General features: G+C 46.6%; 2 protein-coding genes across 3 annotated transcripts in view; one reads left to right on the forward strand and one right to left on the reverse strand.

Annotated features, from left to right (window-relative positions):
- XRCC2 (X-ray repair cross complementing 2) overlaps positions 1-20,003 on the reverse strand; it is a 132,971-nt gene that overhangs the window by 12,689 nt on the left and 100,279 nt on the right. For both annotated transcript variants that reach the window (XR_008372942.1, XR_008372943.1), the window contains exon 4: positions 18,341-18,509. The gene's annotated coding sequence lies outside the window, so the exon portion shown is untranslated. The remainder of the gene's footprint in view (positions 1-18,340; positions 18,510-20,003) is intronic.
- LOC128560378 (cytochrome c oxidase assembly protein COX14-like) lies at positions 3,231-3,788 on the forward strand. Its single transcript, XM_053553976.1, has 2 exons — positions 3,231-3,539; positions 3,655-3,788. The coding sequence occupies exon 1, from the start codon at positions 3,277-3,279 to the stop codon at positions 3,448-3,450; it is 174 nt and encodes a 57-aa protein (XP_053409951.1). The 5' UTR covers positions 3,231-3,276; the 3' UTR covers positions 3,451-3,539; positions 3,655-3,788.

Raw genomic sequence — 20,003 nt, forward strand, 5'->3', positions numbered from 1 at the left:
GCATCTTAGTCAGTATTAGGAGCAAAATAAAGATGTTTTTGGACCTTCCAAGACTGAGAGCCTTAGTATCTACAAATCCTCTCTGGAAGAACAAATACATTCTCCAAGAAGAAGAGAAATGAACTTTTAAAGATATAATGGGTTGCAAGAAATCATTGTATGTAAGGAAATTAGCAAAAGTTATTTTGTTTAAATTAGATTTTTTTTTTTTTTTTTTTTGTAGAGACAGAGTCTCACTTTATTGCCTTCAGTAGAGTGCTGTGGCATCACCGCTCCCAGCAACCTCCAACTCCTGGGCTTAGGCGATTCTCTTGCCTCAGCCTCCAGAGTAGCTGGGACTACAGGTGTCTGCCACAACGCCTGGCTATTTTTTTTTTGTTGTTGTTGCAGTTTAGCCAGGGCCAGGTTTGAACCCGCCACCCTCGGTATATGGGGCCGGCGCCCTACTTACTGAGCCACAGGCACCACCCATAAGTTTTTCTTTTTTTGCTTATTACCCTCTGTGGAATGCTGTGGTATCACGCCTCACAGCATCCTCAAACTCTTGGGCTAAAGTGAATCTCTTGCCTCAGCCTCCCAAGTAGCTGGGATTACAGACACCTGCCACAATGCCTGACTATTTTTGTTGTTGTTGTCATTGTTGCTTAGTAGGCCCAGGCCCGGTTTGAACCCGCCAGCCTTGGTGCATGTGGCCAACGCCCTAACCACTGAGCTGTGGGTGCCAAGCCTGTCTAAATAAGTATTGACTGTGAATTGTTTTGAGGTTTTAAAATTATAATCTGTAGGGTGGCGCCTGTGGCTCAAAGGGGTAGGGCACCGGCCCCATATGCCAGAGGTGGCGGGTTCAAACCCAGCCTCAGCCAAAAACTGCAAAAATAAAGATGAGTGTTTTTTTAAAAAAATTATAATCTGTAGTTAGAAGACAACTGGGGCTTAGAGAGAGGAAAAGTAGTTCACTCCCAGGCAAAGCTTGTTTGTAGACTTCCGCCAAGTACCTGGCATAGGACTCAACACAAAACAGCATTTGTTGTTGTTGTTGTTTGTTTTTTTTTTTTTGTAGAGACAGAGTCTCACTTTATGGCCCTCGGTAGAGTACCGTGGCCTCACACAGCTCACAGCAACCTCCAACTCCCGGGTTTGAACCCGCCACCCTCGGTATATGGGGCCAGCGCCTTACCGACTGAGCCACAGGTGCCGCCCTGGGTAGAATGTGCCCTGGGTAGAATGCTATGGTGCCATAGCAGCTCATAGCAGCCACAAACGCTTGGATTTGAGCAATCATCTTGCCTCAGCCTACTGACGCCTGCCACAAAGCCTGGCTAGTTTATATGTGTATATCTATCTATCTATCTATCTATCTATCTATCTATCTATCTATCTATATATATTTTTTTTTGAGATAGTCTCACTATGTTGCCCTCAGTAGAGTGCTGTAGCATCACAGCTCACAGCAACCTCAAAGTCTTGGGCTTAAGTGAGTCCCTTGCCTCACCCTCCCACGTAGCTGGGACTACAGGCGCCTGCCAGAATGCCCAGTTACTTTTTGTTGCAGTTGTCATTGTTGTTTAGCAGGCCTGGGCTGGGTTCAAACATGCCACCTTCAGTGTATGTGGCTGGGGCTGTAACCACTGTGCTACAGGCACCGAGCCTATATTGTAGGCTGGTCTCAAAGTCCTGAGCTCAAGCAATCCTCCCACCTCGGCCTCCCACCTCGGAGTGCTAGGATTACAGGGACTAGAGACCTCACCCGCCTTAATGTAGTGCTTAATTGCTTGCTCCAGGAGTGATTGAATGGGGTGGCTTGGTGGCTCACCCTGTAATCCCAGCATTCTGGGAGGCTAAGGTGGGAAGATCAATTGAGCTCTGGAGTTCAAGAGTGAGACCCTTCTGTACTAAAAATAGATAAATCAGTGGAGTGTTGTGGGTGCCCATAGTCTCAGCTATTTGGGAGGCTGAGGCAGGAGGATGGCTTGAGGAGTTTGAGGTTGCTGTGAGCTATGATGATGCCACAGCCTTCTAGCCTCAGTGACAGAGATAGACTCTAGTTCCAAAAACATAATGAATGAATGGACTGGTGTACCTTTCTGTCAATATTCACCTTTCCCAAAATATTAGCATGTTCCAACCTTTTCTGAAACATTGCCATGGCCTCCTCCTGGGAAAGGAAAGGTGGAATTTGCTATCCTCTGGACAGAATTCTACCCCAGTGTTAGAGAAGGTGAGATTTACCACCTCCGTGACTCCACTGAGGTGAGTGCAGCCCTGAGCTGGGTCAGGAGCAGCCCGGAAGGGTTTTGTTGCCTGACTATTCTGGAGACAAGTTTGGATTGTGCTCCTTCCAAGGGCTTCTGGGAAAAGTGCCTTTCTGTCTGGCAGCTCTGCTCTTCGGCCTGAGGCCAAGAACCCTCGGAACAAATAGTGTGCTGCTCAGAGAGGGAGCAGGGGAGGACAGCCACATGTCTGGAGCACACACTTCCTGCTGCTGAGTGCCAGATGGGACTTTCTTTCTACTTATTCCAGATCAGGTCTAGATTCTTGACAAATAGACCACCCACATGTGTAAGCTTCACTTTGTGCCTTATGAAAAAGTAAAGGAGTAATGAGTCAGAGTCTACACTGCAGGATCTCCTCAAAGAAATAACTACTTGGGAGCTAGAGGATTCACTGAAACACCATTTGTTACAGACGGAGAGATGATGCAAGGAGTGCTCTCTCTCTCTCTCTCACACACACACACACACACACACACACACACCAGTGAAGTCATCTACTCTCTTTTCTCTAACACTGGGGTAGAATTCTGTCCAGAGGATAGCAAATTCCACCTTTCCTTTCCCAGGAGGAGGCCATGGCAATGTTTCAGAAAAGGTTGGGGCAGCACCTACAGCTCAATGAGTAGGGCACAGGCCACATACACCGAGGCTGGCGGGTTCCAATCCAGCCCAGGGCCAGCTAAAACAACAATGACAACGGCAACAAAAAAATAGCAGACGTTGTGGCGGGCACCTGTAGTCCCAGGTACTTGGGAGGCTGAGGCAAGAGAATCGCTTAAGCCCAAGAGTTTGAGCTTGCTATGAGCTGTGGTGCCACGGCACTCTACCCAGCTTGAGATTCTCTCTCAAAGAAAAGACAGCGTCTCAGTGCAGCAGCCCTCACCTGTCTGGGTGGGAGGGCTGCGTTTGGCCACACCAGGAAGTGACACAGAGCGTGACAGTGAGATGCTTCCTGCGGAGGCCTCGATGGGACGCGAGGGAGCTGCTCCACTCAGGGGACAAAATGCCGACTGCCAAGCAGCTAGCCGATATTGGCTACAAGACCTTCTCTACCTCTATGATGCTCCTCACTGGGTATGGGGGCTACCTCTGCAGTGTCCGAGTCTACCACTATTTCCAGCGGCGCAACTTGCGGCGCCAGGCCGCAGAAGAACAGAAGACCTCGGGAGTCCTGTAGGACTGGGGGCTTTTTCTCCTGAGCAGAGAGGCCTGGGGCATGCTGTGGAAAGACCTCACCTGCCATTATTTCCAGGTCAAGAGGACTAGGTTGGGGCGGCGCCTGTGGCTCAAGGAGTAGGGTGCCGGTCCCATATGCCGGAGGTGGTGAGTTCAAACCCAGCCCTGGCCAAAAACCAAAAAAAAAAAAAGAAAAGAGGACTAGGCCATTAATGATTTTCAAGCCCTGTTGGAAGAAAGTGCCCACGGTTTCTTTGGTTCTGCCAGTCAGTGCCAGTTTTACAGTTTGTGGAGGTGTTGAACCGTAATAAGAATGTGAGGGTGAGGTATACCTACAGATATTAAATATTTTGCCATGTCAAAAAAAAAAAAAAAAAAGACAGCATCTCCAGGGAAAGGAGAGAAGGGAGAGGGATGGGTGTGCTCCCACTTAATGGGCACAATGTTACAGTGTATGGCACACCTCTAGGGGGCAGGTCATAATTATAAGAGGGACTTTACCTAAAAAATGCGAACATTGTAACCCAATTCTTTGTACCCTCAATTAACCTGAAACAATAACAAAATTAATTAATTAAAAAAAAAAAACGGAGGGCGGCGCCTGTGGCTCAACGGGTAGGGCGCCGGTCCCATATGCCGGAGGTGGCTGGGTTCAAGCCCAGCCCCGGCCAAAAAAAAAAAAAAACGGAGCTGGGCATGGTGGCTCATGCCTGTAATCCTGGCACTTTGGTGGGGGCAAAGTGGATGGATCCCTTAAACTCTGGAGTTTGAGAACAGCCTGAGCTAGAGAAAGATCCCATCTCTAAACATGACTGGGTGTTGCATTGTGGCAGGCCCCTGTAGTCCCAGCTACTTGGGAGGCTGAGGCATGAAGATCTCTTGAGCCTAAGAGTTTGAGGTTGCTGTGAGCTATGATGCACTGAGGGTGACAGAGTTTAAGGCTCTGCCTCAAAACAACGATAACAAAAAATTTGAAAAAAAAAAAAAAAAAAGATAGAGTCTCCATCTCCTGGAATTGCGTGCGGTGGCATCGTCATAGCTTACAGCAAACTCAAACTCCTCGGTTTAAGTGATCCTCTTGCCTCAGCCTTCCAAGTAGCTATGACTACAGGTGCCTGTCATGACACCTGGCTAGTTTTTCTATTTTTTTTTTTTTTTTTTTGTAGAGACAGAGTCTCACTCCATGGCCCTCGGTAGAGTGCCAATGGCCTGACACAGCTCACAGCAACCTCTAACTCCTGGGCCTAAGCGATTCTCCTGCCTCAGCCTCCTGAGTAGCTGGGACTACAGGCGCCCGCCACAACGCCCGCCTATTTTTTCGTTGCAGTTTGGCCGGGGCTGGGTTTGAACCCGCCACCCTCGGTATATGGGGCCGGCGCCCTACTGACTGAACCACAGGCACCGCCCATAGTTTTTCTATTTTTAATAGAGACTCTGTCTCACTCTTTCTCAGGCTGGTTTCAAACTCCTGAGCTCAGGCGATCCACCTGATGGCCTCCCAGAATGCTAGGATTATAGGTGTGAGCCACTGTGCCTGGCCTCAGAGTAATCTTTTCAATGGTAAAATACCATGCCTTTTTACTTTAAAAATAAATTTCTTTCTTTTTTTAAATTTCAGATTGCAGTGCAATTTCTAAGTTTCTTAGCTAGAAGATGGTATGTTTCATCTAGCCTATCTTACTTGGTTAACCTCATCTCCTATCAGTCCCTGCCGCAGTCCTATGCCTGCCCTGTTGGGAATTCTCTGAAAATACCATGGGGCTTCTCAGAAGCATAGCCTATATAATTTGCAAGGCTTGGTGCAAAGCCTTTTGTTAAGAAATCTTAAAGAAGTTCAGGGTGACAGCAGCCCAATAAGGAGTACAGGATCCTCTGAGCGTGGGACTCTGTGAGACCACACAGATCACACACCCACAAAGCCACTTGGCTTCTCCCCTGTGTTTGTGTCTTTTCTGTAAACTGCTTACTCTGCTTGAAATGACATTTCCTATGTTGTCTACCTGGCAAACTTCTAGTTATGCTGAAAGTACATGTAGTAAAATAAGATGGAGTCGTCCAGCCAGGGCAGGCATGACACGGCTGGTCTGGTTGGTTAGATCCTGCCTCACCTTCACCCTGGCCTCCCATTCATACTGTTTTTCTTACTGTTTTGTAAATTTAGCTCCCCTCCACCTAAAAATGCCTATCTTGAGTAGTTTAGGTGTATTGATTTAGGAGATTAACTTTTTTTTTTTTTTGAGAGCAAGTCTCACTATGTTGCCCTCAGTAGAGTGCTGTGGCGTTATAGCTCACAGCAACCTCAAATGCTTGGGCTTAAGTGATTCTCTTGCCTCAGCCTCCCAAGTAGCTGGGATTTCAGGCGCCTGCCAGAATGTTTGGCTATTTTTGTTGTCGTTGTTGCAGTTGCCTTTGTTGTTTAGCCGGCCCTGGCTAGGCTCAAACCCGCCAGGCTCAGTGCATGTGGCTGGCGCCGTAATCACTGTGCTGTAAGTGCCAAGCCAGAGATTAACTTTTGAATTAAAATATTATTTGGGGTCATGAGTTATACTGATTATCGTTTACTATGTGTCATGGGTTCTGACAATTAAAATAGGATCTTGAACTGATGAAGTCACAAAGTGGCAAATAGAACTGGCAACGATGTCAGCAAGGCAACAATGACAGACCTTGTCTAGCAGTGGAGGTACACACACCTCCACAGCACGCTTGAAAAATGTTGAAGACGGCTCGGCACTTGTGGCTCAAGCGGCTAAGGCACCAGCCACATACACCTGAGCTGGAGGGTTCGAATCCAGCCCTGGCCACCAAACAACGACGGATGCGACCAAAAAATAGTCAGGCATTGTGGCCGGCGCCTGTAGTCCCAGCTACTCGGGAGGCGGAGGGTGGAGAATCGCTTGAGCCCAGGAGTTAGAGGTTGCTGTGAGCTGTGATGTCACTGCACTCTACCCAGGGTGACAGCTTGAGGCTCTGTCTCAAAAAAAAAAAAAAGGAATATATATATATTTTTTGGTAGAGACAGAGTCTCACTTTACGGCCCTTGGTAGAGGGCCATGATGTCACAGGACTCACAGCAACCTCTAGCTCTTGGGCTTCCGCAATTCTCCTGCCTCGGCCTCCTGAGCAGCTGGGACTACAGGTGCCTGCCACAACGCCCGGCTCAAAAAAAGGAATATTTTGAAAGCTCTCAGCTCTCTGAAGTTCCCTGTACATACAACATAAATTTGGAATACAATTGCAGAGGCCTCATATATTCTCTGAAACCTATAACTTGAACCCATCGAGGCTCCCAAACTTAGATTAAAAATCTTATTTGAGGTGAGTTCTTCAGTTCTTTCCCCCTTCAAGAAGCTCTGGTCCTCTGTACTTCTTCTGTATTCCTTTCTAACTTCTAATAAAAGTCCTATCTTACCACTAAAAAACCTCCAACTCCTGGATTTAGGCGATTCTCTTGCCTCAGCCTCCCAAGCAGTTGGGACTACAGGTACCTACCACAACACCCAGCTATTTTTTGTTGCAGTTTGGCAAGGGCCAGGTTTGAACCCGCCACCCTAGGTATATGGGGCTGGCGCCCTACCCACTGAGCCACAGGCGCTACCCGGAAGATTTTTTTTTTGAGACAGAGTCTCACTTTTTTGCCCTCAGTGGAGTACTGTGATGTCATAGCTCACAGCAACCTCAAACTCTTGGGCTAAAGCGATTCTCTTGCCTCAGCCTCCCAAGCTGGGACTACAGGCGCCCGCCACAATGCCCAGCTAGTTATATTTTAGAGACGGGGGGCGGGGGGGCTCACTCTTGCTCTGGCTGGTCTTGAACCTGTGAGCTCAGGCAATCCACCCACCTCAGCCTCCCAAGTGTTGGGATTACAGGTGTGAGCCAACATGCCCGGGTTTTTTTCAAGGAAATTTTAATGAGTGGCTCATAAAGAGAAAAAAGAGAGAAAGAGGGGCGGCGTCTGCGGCTCAAGGGGTAGGACACCGGCCCCATATACTGGGCTTGGCGGGTTCAAGCTCGGCCCCAGCCCAAACTACCAAAAATAAAAAAATAAAGAAAAATTATCTTTTGCAGAACTGTATACTGAATTTTTTCTTGTTTAATGTTGTTTTGATTGTAAGATGTATTAGGAGAGACTCACAATTTGAACAAACTTGTTTTAAATACTCTTCCTGCTGAATAGAAGGTATGTGGAAGGAAGTTAATGCTTTTTTCATTTGCTATATTATGGTTCAATCAGTTTTCTCTGATTGTTACTAAACTCTCTTCCTAATAACCTATTGATCATCTTCTGTTTTTACCAAAAATCTTTTTTTTAAAAAAATCTATAGGGAAACTATGCTGAGAACAAGGCTGTGTCATATTTTAGGGTTTGGGGATTTTTAGGGGAAAGGGGTGGCTTTTAATTCTTTTTTCTGCCTGACCTGAAAGTGAAGAGACCGTGACTTGTTTTACCTGACAAGGAGCACTGTCCCCTGCCTATCCACTCCATCTCGACCACATTCCCTGACTGAGAACCCTCCTCGCCAGCACTAACCAGGAAGTAACCCCAGTTTGGCCCTTGCTGTGCACAGGTCCGGTCATTCACTTACTTATTACCTTAGTTTCCTCGTCTGTGAAATCCCCATGTCCATTCAGGCCATCTCAGGCTCTCCCTATAGCTCTAAAAGCATATGTCCTCAGAGGGTCAGTGCATGAAAGTATCTAACAAGGGCTTGGCGTTGGCAGGTTTGAATCCAGCCTGGGCCTGCCAAACAACAATGACAACTACCACCAAAAAATAGCCGGGCGTTGTGGCGGGCACCTGTAGTCCCAGCTACTCGGGAGGCTGAGGCAAGAGAATCACTTAAGCCCAAGAGTTGGAGGTTGCTGTGAGCTGTGATGCCACAGTGTGCCACTGAGGATGACATAGTGAGACTCTGTCTCAAAAAAAAAAAAAAAAAGGAAGTGTCCAACAGGAGCTGCTCTGGGTGTGGGGTCTTTACTCCTTCCATTAGACATGCTTCCTGTAGTAGGTACTTTCCAGACTGTGATTTTTACAGTGGAAGGGTAGAAGCACAGTAAACTCTATTCAAATAGGACCGAGACGGAAGATGGAGGCACTCTGTGAGACCCAGCTGTGCTCAGAGTCACTCAACCTTGGCTTTGTCCCCTCCGGCCACCGGCCACCGGGGAGTGTTGTGAGTTTTGCATGGTTCACAGAACAAAGCGCACACAGGTCCTGTCATATTTTATCACTCAGAGCAGCTTTTGCTACAGTTTACAGCTGGTCACTGGATGAAAAGTCTCGTTTCGCACACGCTAGAGTCTGAGCTGCGTTTTTTTAATTAAAAAAAATTGTTTTTGATTGTTTGGGGTTTTATATTTAATTTTTGGTGACAGAGTCTTACTTTGTCGCCCTTGGTAGAGTGCTGTGGTGTTACAGCTCACAGCAACCTCCTGCTCTTGGGCTTAGGCGATTCTCTTGCCTCAGCGTCCTGAGTAGCTGGGACTACAGGTGCCCCCCACAATGCCCATTTGGTCAGGGCCAGGTTCGAACCTGCCACCCTCGGTATATGGGGTTAGTACCCTACTCACTGAGCCACAGACACCGCCCTTGTTTTGGGCTTTTTAGTTTGTTTGTTTTGTTTTGCTAGTTAAGAAGGCTGTCACCTCACTAACCAGCTGTGTGGCCTGGGGCAAATCAACCATAGACCCTCAGCTGTTCAAAAAAGGGAGGGATATTCAGACTAAAATCCAAAATTCAGTGGTTTTATCATTCATTGTCACCTGAGGTTGAGAGGAAGAATAGTCTTAGACGCTTAAGCCACTGCCCATTATCTCTATGACCACCTAGAACCCTCCCACCCACATCTGCCCAGGAGGTTAAATCCATCCTGGGTGCTGGTGGCTGGTCTATTCTTCCCTGCAGTGGGGAGAGCAAAGCCCTGTCCCACCACTGAAGCCCAGGACCAGCCCCTTTCTGCAACCACAGGGAACCCACCAATGTTTAATTTCAGCCCCAATAACCTGAAGCAGGCTCTCAGCAGCATCTGGCCCTACACCAGCTCTGGCAAATAGAAAGAGAAAAAAGGTACTTTATTATTTTTTTTTTTGAGACAGACTCTCACTATGTAGCCCTCTGTAGAGTACGGTGGTGTCACAGCTCACAGCAACTTCAAACTCCTGGGCTCAAGTGATCCTTTTGTCTCAGCACGCCACAATGCCCGGCTATTTTTTGTTGTAGTTGTCATTGTTGTTTAGCTGGCTGGGGTGGGTTTGAACCCACCACCCTTGGTGTATGTGGCTGGAACCGTAATCATTGTGCTATGGGCGCCGAGCTGTGTAAGCTGTCAACCCAGGTAGAGTGGCATAGCGTCATAGCTCACAGCAACCTCCAACTCCTGGGCTCCAGCGAATCTCTTGCCTCAGTTTTTCTGTTTTTAGTAGAGATGGGGTCTCACTTTTGCTCAGGCTGGTGTCCATTAACCAATCCACACATCTCAGCCTCCCAGAATGCTAGGATTACAGGTGTGAGCCACGGTGCCCAGCCAGAAATGTACTTATGTTCAGCTGCAGTTTACTCAGCAGACCAGTTAATCAATTGATTATTCCATTCATCTAACTATTCAGGAGCATTTCAAGTGTTCACCCTATGGCTCCTGGTACTGTTGGAGAGACCCAGCAGCTAGGCCGGAAGGCTCCCTGTGGCGGGTCACAGGAAGGCCCATACCAGGCCTGGGGCTGGGGAAGCACCAGCCTCCCACCCCAGATAGCCACAGAACTCAGTAGTTCTGGGCTGTCTGTCCATCCCTCTTGACGGCTAATCCTCTGGTTTGTCTTTCTCACAGGAATTTTCTACACAGGCAACAGAGTGATCATTTTAAAATGAAAATTTGCTGAAAGCTCTTCCTTGTTTACAAGTCTTAAGGTCCCCCACTACCCCCAACCAGCCTTAAGGAAAAGATGCTTCTCAACAGGCACAGAATGGGTTGTGGCCACCTCTTCAACCCACCCCTGCAACCCATGCCTTCAACCCACCCCTGCAACCCATGCCTTCAACCCACCCCTGCAACCCACGCCTTCAACCCACCCCTTCCACCCACGCCTTCAACCCACCCCTGCAACCCATGCCTTCAACCCACCCCTGCAACCCATGCCTTCAACCCACCCCTGCAACCCATGCCTTCAAACTTCCCTTTCTGGCCACCCAGTTGTGAGCCATTCCAGGCACGTGACCACCTGCTCTCCAGCACTTTGCTGGGTCCCTTCCCCCAACTGTCTTCCCAAACATACATTAAACAAAACCACTGCCACCAACAGCCAGAAAGCCTGGCTAGGGCATCTTTATCTTCCACGGTTCCCCGCCGAGCTCAGAAAGCTGCTCTGACCGGTGAGCCCACCTGCACGTCCTGCCCATTGTATTTATTACATGTACCTGCTTGTTTCTGTGTCGTCCTCCACTCACTGCAAGCCAGAGAGGGCTGTCCTTACTTACATGTGTAACTCCAGTGCCAGGCATAGCTTTGAATTTAAGTGAGCCCTCAACATGTGTTGGTTGGGAAGTGTAATTACACGTCCGTGTCTGTAACGGCTTTGGTTTGGAAAGGAGAGGGCAACAGTTTATAACTGTGTAGGACCCAGAAGCTGGGCAGAGAACCAGAGATTTTACAGCAGCAAGCAGGTCCGAAAGCCAGCCCAGCCCAGTGCTTCCCTTGCTCTTCACCTGACTCTACTGTGTCAGGGTAAAAAGATGCTTATTTGCAATTGTCTGTAATTGTCTAACAAATGTGCGTTCTTATTGCACACCCAGACGAGATTCTTTTCCTTAGCTTCTCTGTAATCACGGGTAGAAAAACTATACCAATTCTTCTTTTGTTTTTGTTCTTCCTTTAGGACAGTGGTTCTCAACCTTCCTAATGCCGCGGCCCTTTACTACAGTTCCTGTGGGTCGCCACCCACAGGTTGAGAAGTGCTGCTTTAGGACTGGAGCTGATGTCCTTCCTTCAGTGCACACTCCACAGATTGTGAGGATCACAGGAAGTACTGGAGCCTCTGGCATGGTGTCTGGCATGCAGTAGGTGCTCAGCAACATTCTCTTATGACTGTTGTTCACATTAATGAGCTGAGCTAGCAGGTCTGTTGTGCTTTTCTGCAGGATGCCACTCTGGAGTTGGGGATTTCCAGTTTTGTTTTTTTTAAATTTATTATTGGGGATTCATTGAGGGTACAGGAAACCAGGTTACACTGATTGCATTTGTTAGGTGGATTTCCAGTTTTATGGGGGACACCTGGTCATCCCTGGACGTGACATCAGCGGCAGCCATGTGCTTGATTCCAAAGCTCTCTGCTCCTGGGTGCAGCTGTTAGAGAAGTCACTGCCTGAACTGGTTTCCTGAGGCACTGTCCCTGCTGGGACGAAGCTTCTGGTTTACAGGACTTGGCTAGATGCTAATGAAGACAGGTGAACCCTGCGCTTTTCAGTCCTCTCATCTTCACCCTCTAAGTCACCAGGCCTTCTCCCTTCATTTCACTCCATTTTGGATACTCAAATCTATCCTCATTGATTTTAAAATCTCGATTTAGCCAGTTGCATAGATGTTTTGTGTTTTCTTATCTTTTTTTTTTTTTTTGAAACAGAGCCTCAAGCTGTCACCCTCACAGCAACCTCCAACTCCTGGGCTCAAGCAATTCTCTTGCCTCAGCCTCCCAAGTAGTGGGAGGTGCCGACACAATGCCTGGCTATTGGTTGTAGTTGTCATTGTTGTTTGGCGGGCCCGGGCTGGATTCAAACCTGCCAGCCCTGGTGCTTGTGGCTGGCACCTTAGCCACTTGAGCTACAGGTGCCGAGCCATTTTGTGTGTTTTCTCTGTGCATGAATGTTACAGACAAACGTAAGAGCGAGTAGGCTGCTCTGCTTGACTTTCCGAGTTCAACGAGGATGGGAGAGGAGATGAGGGAAGAAGAAGACATGTAATTCAGGGGACAGAGTGTGTGGCTATCACTTCATTTTCCACCCTTTCATTAGGGGCAAACATAGTTAAAATGTCCATGAAAGGGAACAAAAAAAATTTTAGTCTCAAGCTGTTGCCCTCAGTAGAGTGCTGTGATGTGAAAGCTCACAGCAACCTCAAACTCTTGGGCTTAAGCGATTCTCTTGCCTCCGCCTCCCAAGCAGCTGGGACTACAGGCGCCTGCCGTGACACCTGGCTATTTTTTGGTTGTAGTTGTCATTGCTGTTTGATAGGCCTGGGCTGGATTTGAACCCACCAGCCTCGGTGTATGTGGCTGGCGCCCTACTCACTAAGCTACAGGCGCCGAGCCAAAAGGGAACAACATTTAAAAAGAGCAATTCAGTCTGACAGGTCTGTATGGAAAGGAAGTAGGGTGGTATCATCCTCTTATATTGGGAACAGCAAATATATGGGCTGATTTTATGTTGACGAGGTCAAGTTAAAAACAAAAACAAAAACCCAGCTGAACTCACTCTTCCCCCTTGCCAAGTGGTATCATTAGCCACTTCCAACTACCACAGACATGGGCAGTGCAGAAAGTCTCCCAAGTTTGGGATTTGGGCCTCGTTCTGATTCTGTATCCATGCAAGTCTCTTCATTGGACTACTATGTTAGTAGCCTGGAAGAACTCCCTGAAATTAAACTGAGTTGAAAACAGTTTTACTGGGCGGTGCCTGTGGCTCAGTGAGTAGGTCGCCGGCCCCATATACCGAGGGTGGTGGGTTCAAGCCCAGCCCTGGCCGAACTGCAACAACAACAACAAAAATAGCCAGGCGTTGTGGTGGGTGCCTATGGTCCCAGCTACTTGGGAGGCTGAGGCAAGAGAATCGCCTAAGCCCAAGAGCTGGAGGTTGCTGTGAGCTGTGATGCTACAGCACTCTACCGAGGGTGACAGAGTGAGACTCTATCTCTAAAAAAAAACACAAAACAAAACAGTTTTACTCTATCAGGAGAGATCGTTCTCAGATAAGCACTGGTGAGTCAGCCTGCCCGCCCCTCCCCTGCAGCAAGATCAGCTGGATATATCTATCCAATAGACCAGAGGGGAGAAGAATTTGTGCTCAGGCCTTCTGCTACATGGAAGCTGAAGTTCTCTGTCCTGGGTAACCTGGGAATATGCCATGATTGGGGTAGGGATGGGACAGCAGCACAAATCCAGTCTCAAAGATAGGAAATGGAGAATGGGTACAGGCGAAACTTAGTAAGGCAGAATACAAATGTCTGCATACAGTAACCACGAAAATGCCATGAAGGCTACGTTGAACAGTTTGATGAGAATATTTCAGATTGTATATGAAACCAGAACATTGTACCCCTTGATTGCACTAATGTACACAGCTATGATTTAACAATAAAAAAAAAAGATAGGAAATGGACTTGGCATTGGTATAGAACTATCAACTACATTCAGGTTAAAATTCCAAACCAAGGCTGCGCCTGTGGCTCAGTGAGTAGGGCACCGGCCCCATATGCCGAGGGTGGCAGGTTCAAACCCAGCCCTGGCCAAACTGCAACCAAAAAATAGCCGGGCGTTGTGGCGGGCGCCTGTAGTCCCAGCTGCTTGGGAGGCTGAGGCAAGAGAATCGCGTAAGCGCAAGAGTTGGAGGTTGCTGTGAGCCGTGTGACGCCACGGCACTCTACCCGAGGGCGGCACAGTGAGACTCTGTCTCTACAAAAAAAAAAAAAAAATTCCAAACCAAGCCTCTCAAATGGTGCCATGGGTTGGAATGGCAATCTAAACTGCCTGAAAAAGCAACAAAGTATTCCAGTGGTAGGTGTTATGTAGAAATAGCTTTACTGAGGAACAATTGATACATAACAAATTACACTTATGCAAAACGTATAGTTTCTATAAATTTTGTTGTTTGTTTGTTTGTTTTTGTGGTTTTTGGCTGGGGCTGGGTTTGAACCCGCCACCTCCGGCATATGGGACTGGAGGCCCACCCCTTTGAGCCACAGGTGCCACCCTCTATAAAATATTCTTTATAGGAACTCTTTCAAGGCAGTTGAGTTATATTTCTATTTGGTTAAACGGCAGCCACTTACCAAGGTGAGTGTAGGAAAGGTTATCATTGACAATGAGAATTTTGTGATCATGCAGGATTTTAACAATACTCCTTGTTTCTGACTGGTGGAAATTATAGCTTGTGGTTGTTATCACAATCTCTTCTCCCTCCTTAGAAAGACTCAAGTGCCAAATTTAGAACATATAAAAAAATAGTTTTATATTTATTTATTTTTTGTGGAGATAGAGTTTTATTTTATCGCCCTCGGTAGAGTGCTGTGGCGTCACAGATCAGAGCAACCTCCAACTCCTGGGCCTAAGCAATTCTCTTACCTCAGCCTCCCAAGTAGTTGGGACTATAGGCGCCCACCACAACGCCCGGCTACTTTTTGTTGCAGTTTGGCCGGGGCCAGGTTTGAACCCACCTCCCTAGGTATATGGGGCTGGCGTCCCACCCACTGAGCCACAGGTGCTGCCCTCATTTAGGTTCTTTAAAGTTTCTTTTCATATAGCTTTGTGATTTTCTTCCAAAATGTCTTGCATATATATATATATATTTTTTTTTCAGTCTCATTATGTCACTATCAGTAGAGTGCCATGGCGTCATAGCTCACAGCAAAGTTATATCGTGCTTAAGTGATTCTCTTGCCTCAGCCTTCCAAGTAGCTTGTTAAATCACAGCAATATATATACATATTTTTAAAAATCAAAGAAATTGAAGGAAGTATACTCATATTTTTATTAAAAACTGATCAGAACAATATTTAGGACTTAATAAAATTTCCCTAAGTTTTTTTTTTTTTTACACAATTAATTATCACTTCATATCCCTGAAAGGTGTTAGAAAGGGCTGAGGAAAGTTAAAGGGCAAGGCTAAGCTCTTTACTCTGTATACTAAGCTCCTTCTTGTCATCTAAGTCGCTGCTCAAATGTTCCCTTAAGAAAGGCCTCTGGACACCCTATTTCATGTTATCTGCCACCTTCTACCATGACAGTCTCTATTATACTACCTGTTTTATTTTCTTTGTCACATGCCTTATAATCTCGGATTACAATAAATTTATTTGTTCATGTAAAATTCTCCTGGTCCCAGTGCCAGTCCCATGATAGCTTGAAATACTTCACCACTGAATGCCCAAAGCCTTAGAAAAGCATGTGACATTTGTTTAAATACAAATAAGTAATTAATACTTATTAATTACTTGGATAAGTAATTTGCATAAAATATTAATTGGAAAAATAATAGGGATACTGAAATCACTTAATTACTCTCTTTAAAAAGTAATCACACCCAACCTATCACAAGTAAGAATATTTTGTAAGTAGATCACTTTCCCACAAACCCTCCTTCTATTTACCAATTTTATTTATTTATTTATTTATTTTTTGCAGTTTTTGTCCAGGCCTGGGTTTGAACTCGCCATCTCTGGTATATGGGGCCGGCACCCTACTCCTTGAGCTACAGGTGCTGCCCAATTATTTACCAATTTTAAACTACATTGAGGCCAAACCCATATGTTTTGATTATTTGCTCAGACTGAGATTCTCTCTGTTCTAACCTTAAAGCTCATTCTCGCCAGAAGGGAACTGGCTGAGATCTGAGAACTTGGAAACAGAATCCATTCATTTCTCTGCTTCTTTGGCATTATGGTATATGGCACACCTTTTGGGGGGCAGGACACAATTATGAGAGGGACTTTAACTAACAAATATAATCAGTGTAACCTAATTCTTTGTACCCTCACTGAATGCCAAACAATGAAAATAAAAATAAAAAAAATATATGATGTAAAAAAAAAAAAAGATATAGTTTAATAAGTTTTGGCATATGTACATGAAACGATCAATACAAAAAAAAAAAGAAACGATCAATACAATCAAGATAATGAACATATTCATCACTCCCAAAGTTTCCCTACACTATTTGTTTTTTTTTTGCAGTTTTGGCTGGGGCTGGGTTTGAACCTGTCACCTCCGGCATATGGGGCCAGCACCCTGCTCCTTTGAGCCACAGGCGCCACCCACTTTTTTCTTTTTTTGAGACAGAGTCTCAAGCTGTCCCCCTGGATAGAGTGCAATGGCATCATAGCTCACAGCAACCTCCAGTACTTGGGCTCAAGCGATTCTCTTGCCTGTTTTTCTTTTTTTTTTTTGTAGAGACAGAGTCTCACTTTATGGCCCTCAGCAGAGTGCCGTGGCCTCACACAGCTCACAGCAACCTCCAACTCCTGGGCTTAAGCGATTCTCTTGCCTCAGCCTCCCGAGTAGCTGGGACTACAGGCGCCCGCCACAACATCCGACTATGTTTTGGTTGCAGTTTGGCCGGGGTCGGGTTTGAACCCGTCACCCTCGGTATTTGGGGCTGGCGCCTTACCGACTGAGCCACAGGCGCCGCCCTCTTGCCTGTTTTTCTATCTTTTAGTAGAGGCGGGGTTTTGCTTTTTGCTCAGACTGGTCTTCACCTCTGGGAGGTGAACTCAGGCCTCCCAGAGTGCTAGGATTACAGGCGTGAGCCACCTCGCCCAGCCTCCCTGCACCTTTTTTGTAACCCATTCTTCCTGTCTCTTCCCAACCTTCACACTCTCGGTCACGTCCCAAGGATACCATGGTCTGTTCGTATATGTTAGTTTGTGTTTAATCCATGCTGTTGCCTGGATTTCAGTGTATGAATGTACCAGTTTCCTCGTCACCTATTGAAGGATATTTGGGTTGTTTCTAAATTTTGAAGAGAATGTTTATGAGTATTTGTGTACAAATCTTTGTGTGGACACATATTTTAATTTCTCTTGAGTCAATGAGTAGGGGTGAAATGGCTGACACACATATGCAGTGTATGTTTAACTTTAAATTTAATATAATCACCCAGCTGATTTCCAAAGTGGTTGTAGTGTTTTACATTGTCAACAGTAGTGTATGAGAATTTTAGCTGTTCCATTTCCCCACCAATGCTTGATATAATACTTATCATTATTATTATTATTTTACTTATTTATTTTTTTGAGACTGAGTCTCACTACGTTGCCCTCAGTAGAGTGCCGTAGCATCACAGCAACCTCAGACTCTTGGGCCCAGCTTAAGGGATTCTCTTGCCTCAGCCTCCCAAGTAGCTGGGGACTACAGGCGCCCGCCACAACATTGGCTATTTTTGTTGTTGTTGCAGTTTGGTAAGGGCTGGATTTGAACCCGCCATCCTTGGTATATGGGGCTGGTGCCCTACTCACTGAGCTCCAGGCACTGCCCTAAAATAATAGATTTTAAGTGTTAAAAGTGCTATTGTAGGCTCCGTGCCCGTAGCACAGTGGTTATGGTGCTGGCCACATGCACTGAGGCTGGTGTGTTCAAGCCTGGCCTGGGCCAGCAAAAACAACAATGACAACTGCAACAAAAAATAGCCAGGCGGTGTGGCAGGCGCCTGTAGTCCCAGCTACTTGGGGGCTGAGGCAAAAAAATTGCTTAAGGCCAAGAGTTTGAGGTTGCTGTGAGCTGTGATGCCAGAGCACTCTACCGAGGGCAACATAATGACACTCTGTCTCAAAAAAAACAAAAAACAAAAGTGCTAGGTAAATCTGAGGGGCTATTTTGTGTGCCTCCTGGAAAGCAAAGATAAATGAGATGTTCCTAACTCAAATTCCTTCATTTTGGTCATTTAAATTCTGTAATCTTAGGTCATCTTCTAGGAAACCTGAATGAGCTGATTTGAATTTAATCCTTTTTGTTCCCACTGAAAAATTATTATTATCTTTAAATCAATTTCATCACAGATAATTATAATTTAAAGCTTCTCAAAAAATTAAGTCTCAAAAAAGCTGCAAATCTCACAATTCCCATAGCCATCTGCCCATGGGCAGGACGCTCCTCCACCAGCAACCTTCCCACCCTCCCCAGGCACTTCCCCTCACCTCATTCTCCAGATGCCTCTGTGTGAGGGTCAGGGTGTCTGGCTGGAGTGCGCATAGGACCTGCTCGGGGCCTCAGCTCCTGGAACGGTAACTCTTCTGAGGGTGAGATGGGGCTGGGTGTGCAGGTACCACTCAGTCATCTGGTGGACTCCTGATGCAGCCGGCAATCCTGTCAGCAAGGAAAGCAGAATTTGAAGACTTGCCCGGTGGACAGGTGGATATGGACAAATCACTTTTCTCTAGTGAAAAAAGGATCAATTTTTGATCTAGCCTATGCTCTTTTTTTTTGGACAAAGTCTTACTCTGTTGCCCAGGACAGAGTATCCTGGCGTCAGCCTAGCTCATGGCAACCTCAAAGTCCTGGGCTCATGGAATCCTCCTGCCTCAGCTTCCCAGAGAGCTAGGATTACAGGCATGAAACATGATGACTGGCCCGATTCTGTTCTTAATAGCTGATGTCATGTATACATCCTTTTAACTCTTGGGGGCCTGTTTCCTTATTCTTTTTTTTTTGAGACAGAGTCTCAAGCTGTCACCCTGGGTAGAGTGCTATGGCGTCACAGCTTACAGCAACCTCAAACTCTAACTCTTGGGCTTAAGTGATTCTCTCTCTCTCTTTTTTTTTTTTTTTTTTTATAGAGACAGAGTCTCACTTTGTTGCCCTTGGTAGAGTACCATGGCATCACAGCTCACAGCAACCTCCAGTCCTTGGGCTTAGGCGATTCTCTTGCTTCAGCCTCCTGAGTAGCTGGGACTATAGGCGCCCGCCACAATGCCTGGCTATTTTTTGTTGTTGCTGTAGTTTGGCTGGGGCCAGGTTTGAAACCGCCACCCTCGGTATATGGGGCTGGCACCCTACTCACTGAGCCACAGGCACCACCCTTTAGCAATTCTCTTGCCTCAGCCTCTCAAGTAGCTGGGACTACCGGCGCCTGTCACAACACCTCGCTATTTTTTGGTTGTAGTTGTCATTGTTGTTTGGCAGGCCTGGGCTGGATTTGAACCCGGCAGCTCTGGTGTATGTGGCTGGCGCCCTAGCTACTTGAGCTATAGGCACCGAGCCTCCTATCCTTAAAATGAAATTAGATTGGGTGATATTTACATTTTCTTTTTCTTTTTTTTTTTTTTGTAGAGACAGAGTCTCACTTTATGGCCCTCGTAGAGTGCCGTGGCCTCACACAGCTCACAGCAACCTCCAACTCTTGGGCTAAAGCGATTCTCCTGCCTCAGCCTCCCGAGCAGCTGGGACCACAGGCGCCCGCCACAACGCCCGGCTATTTTTTGGTTGCAGTTTGCCCGGGCCGGGTTTGAACCCGCCACCCTCGGTATATGGGGCTGGCGCCCCACCGACTGAGCCACAGGCGCCGCCCAATATTTACATTTTCAAATCAAAAGTTTAGAAAATAATTTTATGACATGGGAGAAAAATGTGGAAGTGTGTCATACATTTTCATCTATCAATCTCTCCATCCATTCGCTCATTTACTCTACAAGAGTTTTCTATGTGCAGGCATCATGCAAGTTGCAGAAACAATGTCTAAGATGTAGCCCTGTTTTCAAAGATACTATGGAAATCTTTCTCCTGCCATGGTGTGTTTAGGGGAAGGGGGACACTGGGGAGAACGGCTTGAAGGGTCTTTAATAGCCAATGCTACAGGAACTG

The sequence above is a fragment of the Nycticebus coucang genome, chromosome 11 (genome assembly GCF_027406575.1).
Source record: "Nycticebus coucang isolate mNycCou1 chromosome 11, mNycCou1.pri, whole genome shotgun sequence".
Classification (NCBI taxonomy): domain Eukaryota; kingdom Metazoa; phylum Chordata; class Mammalia; order Primates; family Lorisidae; genus Nycticebus; species Nycticebus coucang.